We start from the raw sequence: 8,122 nt of genomic DNA on the forward strand, positions 1-8,122 counted from the left end.
GACCCTCGACTGTTCCACTGACCACTCAGAGGAGGGGGAGGAGGAAGAGGGGAGCTTTGGAGGTCCCTCTTCCACTCTGCCTTCCATCTACTATGGTGCTTACGTGGGTCCTCTTTGTGGTGTTTCCCTGAGTCCCACAAGTCCCTTTTTTCTTCTCCTCTCCATGAGAGCGTCCAGAGCCCTTTCCTTTGGGATGAGGATGGGAGATTTTATGAGTCCTTTGGGGACAGGCTGCCCAAGTCCTGGGCCTTGATGGACCTGGGGAAGTCAGAAGGTGCTTCCCACCCCTGGGCTCAATGAGCATCTCTTGCTCACCAGGCACTTCCTATAAGTTCCGAGTCCGAGCCCTGAACATGCTGGGGGAGAGCGAGCCCAGCGCCCCCTCCCGGCCCTACATGGTGTCAGGCTACAGCGGCCGTGTGTATGAGAGGCCCGTGGCAGGCCCCTACATCACCTTCACGGATGCAGTCAATGAGACCACCATCATGCTCAAGTGGATGGTAAGCGGACCTGGGGGTGCTGCTATGTGAAGGTGGCACGGTGGTTTGTGTTGCAGCCCAGCTGGCTGCCGGCAGCAGGGGCGGGAAGGAATCACTTCTTCCAGGACGCTTCCCCCTAAGTGTTCCTCCACCTGTGTGCCTGGGAGCTGGGCTGTCCCACGTAGTGCACCTGAAAGCCAGTTGTTGGGGGGAGGGAGGGCTCTATTAGCTGGAGCTGCTATCAGTGTCTTTGGTTGGTTTTGGTGCCATAACCTGCCAGACCTCTGAGCTGGGTCCTCTGTTCAGGCTCTCTGCTGCCCTCCTTTCTGCCCTTCCTCAGCCACCACAGGGGATCCCAACACCATTGTCCAGAGCCCCATTTTAACCTCACGATGCTCAGGAAGGTTCAGAGGAGACTTAAGTCTTTGGTGAAATAGAAATTCGTTTCTTGTCTCCAACAGCTTGGGGACCCCCCAGGCTAAATAAAACAGTGAATGGTCTCCATGACACTCTTCAGAAAACCTCATGGAGACAAATCCTCAGAAGTGTGTTTTAGAGGTCTCCTGTGCATTTCAGACTCTAGGCTGGGGTGGAATTGTCACAGATCAGTGGTTTGCTCTGATGATGATTTCTCTGTACCATTGTCACTTAATTCTCCTCCATCCCCTATAGTATATTCCAGCAAGTAACAACAACACCCCAATCCACGGCTTTTATATCTATTATCGACCCACAGACAGTGACAACGATAGTGACTACAAGAAGGATATGGTGGAAGGTAAGAAACACTTTGGGGTGCCATAGTTTCCTCTGCTGGCAGGGGGTCTGGGGGCTGGAGAAAGCCAGTGAACATAAATCCTGGGTCTGGGTGACAGAAAGCATCTGTGCCCCACGTCCTTGACTCAGACATGACACACTTGGGGCCATCAGGTTCTTAAACTGACATGCCTCCTTCTCATGATGATGGGCCACAGGAGCCTGGGTGGGGCCTGAGAGCGTTTCCTCCAAGGGCACCACGTTGCCCCCCACACCAGGTACAGAGCCTTTGTCTGAGTCTGACCGCCTGTGATGCTCTCTCACAGGGGACAGGTACTGGCACTCCATCAGCCACCTGCAGCCGGAGACCTCGTATGACATTAAGATGCAGTGCTTCAACGAAGGAGGCGAGAGTGAATTCAGCAACGTGATGATCTGTGAGACCAAAGGTGGCATCTCTGCTCTCTTGTCTTGCTGTTCCCAGCAAACTAGGGCAAAGTCATTACTCCCTGTGCCAGGCTGGGTATCTGTTTCCCATGGAGACTCCTTACTTTCTGGATAACCCTGTACTTTGTCATTTTTAACTCTTCTCCTCATTTGCCTGTGCCTCATATTACAAGAGCTCAGCTGCTAACCAAAAAAGGTCAGCAGTTCGAATCCACCAGCTGTTCCTTGGAAACCCTACGGGGCAGTTCTACTCTGTCCTGTAGGGTCGCTATGAGTCAGAACTGACTCAGTGGCAGTCGGTTTGGTTTTTGGTTTTAGGCTACCATCAAGGAGCCCTAGTGGTGCCATGGTTAAGTGCTTAGCTGCTAACTGAAAGGTCAGCGGCTTGAACCCACCAGCCGCTCCATGGGAGAAAAGACCTGCTGATCTGCTCCCATAAAGATTACAGCCTGGAAAACCCTGTGGGGCAGTTCTGGTGTGCCCATAGGGTTGTTCTGAGTTGGAATCGACAACAACTAAACAACAACAGGTCACCATCCTGATGGTGCAAGGAGGCTAGCAGAGCTACAAGGAGACTTGGGTGTTAACTCGTACATGAATTCATGGAATAGAGCCCATTCTCAGTTGTGAACTGTCTATAAGTACCTTACTCCTACAATAAAACTTAGTACTTAGATTGTTGGTTAATTCCAGGGGTTCGAACCAGTTCATTCAGGTTCAAACCCCTGCTGAGAACTTGCATTTCTGTCCCCAGATATACTGAATCAGAATCGATACATATATATACTGAATTGGAATCTACATTTTTCTAAGATCCCCAGGAGATTCAAATCATTTATCAACTATCTATCCAACAATCTGCATTTACTACAATAGTAAAAAATCTACTATCTGACTATTTTGCACATTAATGAGGCAGCAGGCATGGTGCCAATGGCTGTGGAACGACCCTCTCTGGAGGAGGGTGTCTCTGAGCCACCTCCGGGAAGCTGGGCTGCACTGTGCCAAGCCTTCTGGGGGCACCGCATCCAGCTGCCACACGGGGCCAGCCTCCTCCATGGCGAGCAGCCTCCAGGTAGACACCCAGCCAATGCACCTACCTGTTCTGGGTTCCCGACTCCTATATGGCCTGAGGCCCCACAAAATTGCTGTGGGGTGGGAAGGGAGGAAAGAGAGAGGCATTGGAGAGGGTGTTTGGTAGAAAAGTGTGCAAGTTTAATGACATCTTAAAGTGAGCTGAACTGGGCCCGAAGCCTCCCCCCAGTGGGGCTGGGTGCACGGCCAATCTCCCAGCACTCTGGCAGGAAGCCCTGAGCCTCGGTGACTGGCCAGGCCCAGAGGGCAGGGCAGGCTCCAGGACTGTGAACTCAGGGCTTGCAGGGGTGGGAGTGGAGCCCTGCGAGAGGGGAGCTGTGACCCAGCACAGGAGGAAGGTGAAGTGGCTAAGCCGTGTGTGGGCCCTCCAGTCACACAGCCCCGCGTTACCCAGCTTTGCCTCCTCCAAGCCTCCTCCTCCCCAGAGGAACAATCCCTAGCTGGACTCATCACCCTGATGAGCACATCAGTAAATCGTAGCTGTCAGTATTTCTATGATCATGTTTTCTAAATTAAAAAGTCAGACAAATGGATATTCTGAAAACAGAAAACCCTCCATCCTTTCATGACACCGATTTTCCCACAATGACCTGATCTTTGGAAGCTAACCATGTGGATAAGTGAGGAATGGGTGTATAAGGCTCTGCCCCCTCAGCAGTACCAGATTTCACATGAGGCACAGATTTCATGCCGAGTGTAGACACCATTCTAATAAGGGGCTTTGAGGCCCTATCTTGTGAGCGTGACCCCATTTCCCACATCCATGGAATACGGGTATTTTTCCCATTTGTTGTGAAGGAAATGTTAAAGAAATAGATGCTGACGTGAGTTTTATCCCCAATTATAGCTCGCAAGTCTCCTGGTCAGCCTGGTCATCTCCCGCCCCCAACACTGGCCCCAGCGCAACCACCACCCCCTGAGACCCTAGAGCGGCCCATGGGCACCGGGGCCATGGTGGCACGCTCCAGTGACCTGCCCTATCTGATTGTTGGCATCGTCCTGGGCTCAGTCGTCCTCATCATCGTTGCCTTCATCCCCTTCTGCTTGTGGAGGGCCTGGTCTAAGCAAAGTGAGTGAGTGACCCTCGTCAGCACAAAGGGGAGCCAACCTAGGAGGCCAACACCCCTAGGAGAGGTCAGCTTGCCATGCTCTGCGGGGCTCAAGCTCCTCGGTCCCCAGAGTCCCTGAGGGAGTCAGAGAATACTCCAGGACCAGCCGTCCCTCTGCATCGGCTCATCCTCTCTGTACCTCTGGAGCGCAGTGTTTCATGGTCTCATCTCAACGTCTGAAGCTGCTTTGCTGACCTCACGTTCCTACTTCCTCTGTTTCCTGCTTCTTCTCTGGTTGTGGGCCTGCTCTCAGCCTTCCCCTTTATGGTGGATTAATCTTCTATCCCTGAATTTTTGCTTCAAATGGCGGTGCCTCTGGTCAGCTTGCTTCATCTAAATATTGCTCCCTCTGTTTGCTCGGCACCTCCTTCCCCCAGACTCTTGTCCTTACGTCTCCCCTCACCCTTCTACCCGCTGCCATCAACAAAAAAGTCTACATGTTAGGAGGAAGGAGTGACAGAAGGACTATTCCAAGAGAGAATGTTCTTTATCCCTTCCCCAGTGTTGCCTCCTTGCTTGCCTCATTTGAGCCTGTGTGGTTGGGGCTTTTTCAAGCTGCCCCCGCCACCTCCTTGGTCTAACCATACCTCGGTCCTCCTGTTTTTCTAGAACATACTGCAGACCTGGGTTTTCCTCGAAGCGCCCTTCTGTCTTCCTCCTGCCAATATACCATGGTGCCACTGGGAGGACTCCCAGGGCACCGAGACAGTGGGCAGCCCTACCTCAGCGGCATCAATGGACGGGCCTGTGCCAACGGGGTACGTGTGAATAGGGGCTGCCCTGCGGCTGCAATGGGCTACCCGGGCCTGGAACCTCAGCCACACTGCCCAGGGGAGCTTCAGCAGGTAACGTACTCCTGGGTGTGTGGGCAGGCTGCCGCCTGGGGCCCCCTCCCTTCCAGCCTCTCACCCTGGGCTTTGGGGCCAAGCTTTCTTTAGTTAGGAGTGAGCTCATCCAGTTGAACAGGGAACCTGGACTCCCTGAAGTGACTGTTTCATTAATTTTTCTTTTGAGCAGCAGGATGACACCAACAGCCTGCTGAGGCAGACCATTCCTGGAAACGGACATGACCCCCAGAGCCACCAGCTCACCAGGTAACCAGCCCCTTCCTCTTTCTGCCTTTTACTCCAGAGCCCCAGAGCCTAGCTTTCTCTTTGGTGCCCCAAACCCAGCTTCAGCCACTGGAAGCCAAACGCTAGTGCTTCTCTTCAAAACTATAAAGACCAAACTCTGCAAACCAAACCCATTGCCTTTGAGTCAATTCTGACTCTTAGCAACCCTATAGGACGGAGTAGAACTGCCCTATTGCGTTTCCAAGGGGCAGCTGGTAGATGTGAACTGCTGACCTTTTGGTTAACAGCAGAGCTCTTAACCACTGCACCACCAGGACTCCCCAAATCTGACAACCCTGCTCCACAGGGCCGTTACCCTAACAGGTGGTTGCTGTGTTTGCAGTTACCTTGCCCTTCTGCTCTGAGGCATGTGCTGGCTTCTCCGGATCCTTCCCTCCCCTGGCAGGCCAGATGCACCCACATGCAGCCGACTTGGCCCGTAGGCCCCTGGGCCTGGACTTCATGTCCTCCACACACTTAGGACTTGCATGGAATCAGATGGAAATGGACAGGAGTTACCAGTGGACGTGATGGTGGCCTGCCTACTGATGTTCAAAGGGGTGCAGTCCCCATCTCAGCCCCCCTGACTGGCTCTGGTACCTTCTGGACAGGGTCCAGCCCGCTCTGCCCCACCTCACCTTCCCTTCCGGTCTCCTGCACTGCAGGACTCCCACGCCAAGCCCGGACGAGGGCTCGCTCCTGTACACGCTGCCCGATGACTCAGCTCTCCAGCTGCTCCAGCCCCACCGGGACTGCTGCCACCTCCAGCAGCAGCCTGCTGCCACTGAGAGCCCTGGGGTGGAGGCAGCGTGGGACCCTCCGTCTCACTCAGGTCGGTGGTGGAGACTGATAGGCTGGGGAGGCTGTGGGAGAGCTCCCATGACCCAGTGTGATGTGGAGGTGGGGAGACAGCAGGCCTCAAAGGTGGTGATGGATAAGGAGCCGTCCACAGCTCTGATATGGAATGAGCAGGGCAGTGAAGGGTGGACAGCCACTTGGCTTCACCGCTGAAGGCCCAGCAGATGGGCAGGATGCACCAGGTGGGTGCCGCTCCAACACTGCAAGCTGTGGTCCCCCAAAACTGAGAAAAACAACTTATCCATTTCAGAGAGAGAAGCAGCCCTTTTGGTCTCTGCACTTGAAGGCCACTGACAAATTTCTCCTGCCTCCCATCCCACTAAGAGGCGTCCTCTAATCGCTCCAAAATACCTTGCTTTGTTGGGTCTTGTCTCTTAATTAAGGAATAAGGTTGTGTCAGTTATTAAGGAGCCAGGTTCTTACAAACCCCATCATAGTAACTCTTTGTGCTTCCACAGAACTTTCTCTCCAAGGGGCTCGAGGCCATGCGCCACCCCCACCCCCCGCTGTCTTCCTTTGTGCCTGTCTCTTGGAAATCAGGGGCTGCTTGGTCCAGGCACAGGCTGGCTCACGGGGCTGCTCATGCTTCCTAGCCTTCATGGTATAACTGTCAGCTCAGATGCAGATCCTGGACGCCGCCTCTGGGAGGTTAAATTCTAAAGGGAGCCAAACACAGCATCGTTAAAACTGGACCACCTTGATCTGGGGGCAATGGATTGTGAGTGGGGTGATCACAGCCAGAAGCCATCCCAACAGGGCGAGAAGCAGCCCAAATATGGACAAGAGTAGGGCTTTCCTCCATGTTCACACGCTCGGCAGACCTCACCTGCCCTGGCAGCGCTGGCTGGGCCGAGGGTCTCTGCGGTCCACCACTGCAGTGCTCAGGGGGCATGCCACACCTGAGCAAGAAGTGGCGGTGACAGACAGCCCTGCCCACCGTGGAGGGAGCAGGACCATCCCTGTCACAGTTGTAGGTTTGTCTCCTTTAGGGCCAGTGTAACCAGCTCCCAGCACAGAGGTTTCCCTGACAGTACCACTGGCTGTTGCTTCCTCCTCACAGCGACTCTGACGGTTCCTGCCTCTTCTCGCTGCAGGTCCCCCGTGCTGCCTGGGCCTCATACCAGTGGAAGAGGTGGACCGTCCTGACTCCTGCCGAGTGGGTGGAAGAGACTGGTGCCCCCGGCACCGCACGGGGGCCTACCTAGGGCGGGAGCCTGGGGTGCGGCTCCCCACTGGCCGTGTGTCTTTTGAAACACCGCCCCCCACAATTTAGACAGATCCAGCCCCCAGAAAGACTATATGTTTTTTTTTAAGACAGAGAAAATTGGTATTTATTTTTCTATCATAGCCATATTTATATATTTATGCACTTGTAAATAAATGTATATGTGTCTTTATGATTCTGGAGAGACATGGGGATCCCTACCCCTTGAGGTCTGAGAGGGAGAGCCCAGAAGCCTCCATGTAAAAGGCCGACAGGGAAGGCCTGAGGCCGACGGGCCAGAACACAGACCCTGGAGAGCAGCCTCCCCTTAGGACCTCCCCAGCCGGCTGTTCACCTGTCCACGCCGACTAGAGGAAACGCCAGGTGAGCCGCCTCACGGAGGGCCGGCGCACAGGCGCTGGCTGGAAGGACGGGGCACTAGAGCAGGCCTTTTCTGAGCAGCCTGGGAGGGCAGACTGCAACGCGCACAGTACTGTAAGTATTAACAAAGCGCCCAGAATCAATCAGCTGCGGCAACATATCTCTGTAAAAACAAACACTCTAACTTCTAAATAAATGTTTAGTCTTCCCCGGAATTTTCAACTTAGTCATGTATGAGTCAGCGTTTTCTTTAGACGTTAGAATTTGGTGTGTGAGAATTTGAAGAGAACACCCGTTTGGGACATTTTCAGATCCATCAAGGCGGCGGGGTGGGGGGCGGGATCGGGAAAAGGCAGCAGATGTTCCTAATCTCTGGTCTTTTTAAATCCTGAGTGTCGCTTCTGTTTGTATTAAGGCAGAAGGCAGCAGTAACTGCCCGCTCCCAGGCGGCGGCTCTGCGCAGGCTGCAGAGGTGACACCCACTCTCCTTAGGGGGCCGCAGCCCTGTGCGTTGAAGAGCAGTTTTCTTCCGAGTACCGTTCAGTGAAGTGCTGCCGGTGCCTGATAAAATTCATTTCCTTTCATTCAAAGGTTCACTAGCACTGCTAGAGGGGTTGGCTCACTAGCTGTTTAAAATTCACGTTTTGTTGTCCCACCCAAGAATCAACCATAGATTTTTTT

General features: G+C 53.8%; 1 protein-coding gene across 2 annotated transcripts in view; it reads left to right on the forward strand.

Annotated features, from left to right (window-relative positions):
- Positions 1-7,649, forward strand: part of BOC (BOC cell adhesion associated, oncogene regulated) — a 92,913-nt gene extending 85,264 nt beyond the window's left edge. For both annotated transcript variants that reach the window (XM_023551802.1, XM_023551801.2), the window contains exons 13-20: positions 319-500; positions 1,152-1,257; positions 1,562-1,684; positions 3,625-3,846; positions 4,496-4,731; positions 4,904-4,980; positions 5,664-5,830; positions 6,951-7,649. In XM_023551802.1, coding sequence (XP_023407570.1) covers positions 319-500; positions 1,152-1,257; positions 1,562-1,684; positions 3,625-3,846; positions 4,496-4,731; positions 4,904-4,980; positions 5,664-5,830; positions 6,951-7,129 — 1,292 coding nt within the window. In that variant the 3' untranslated portion in view covers positions 7,130-7,649. The remainder of the gene's footprint in view (positions 1-318; positions 501-1,151; positions 1,258-1,561; positions 1,685-3,624; positions 3,847-4,495; positions 4,732-4,903; positions 4,981-5,663; positions 5,831-6,950) is intronic.
- Positions 7,650-8,122: the final 473 nt, after the last annotated feature.

The sequence above is a fragment of the Loxodonta africana genome, chromosome 1, assembly GCF_030014295.1.
Source record: "Loxodonta africana isolate mLoxAfr1 chromosome 1, mLoxAfr1.hap2, whole genome shotgun sequence".
NCBI classification, from domain to species: domain Eukaryota; kingdom Metazoa; phylum Chordata; class Mammalia; order Proboscidea; family Elephantidae; genus Loxodonta; species Loxodonta africana.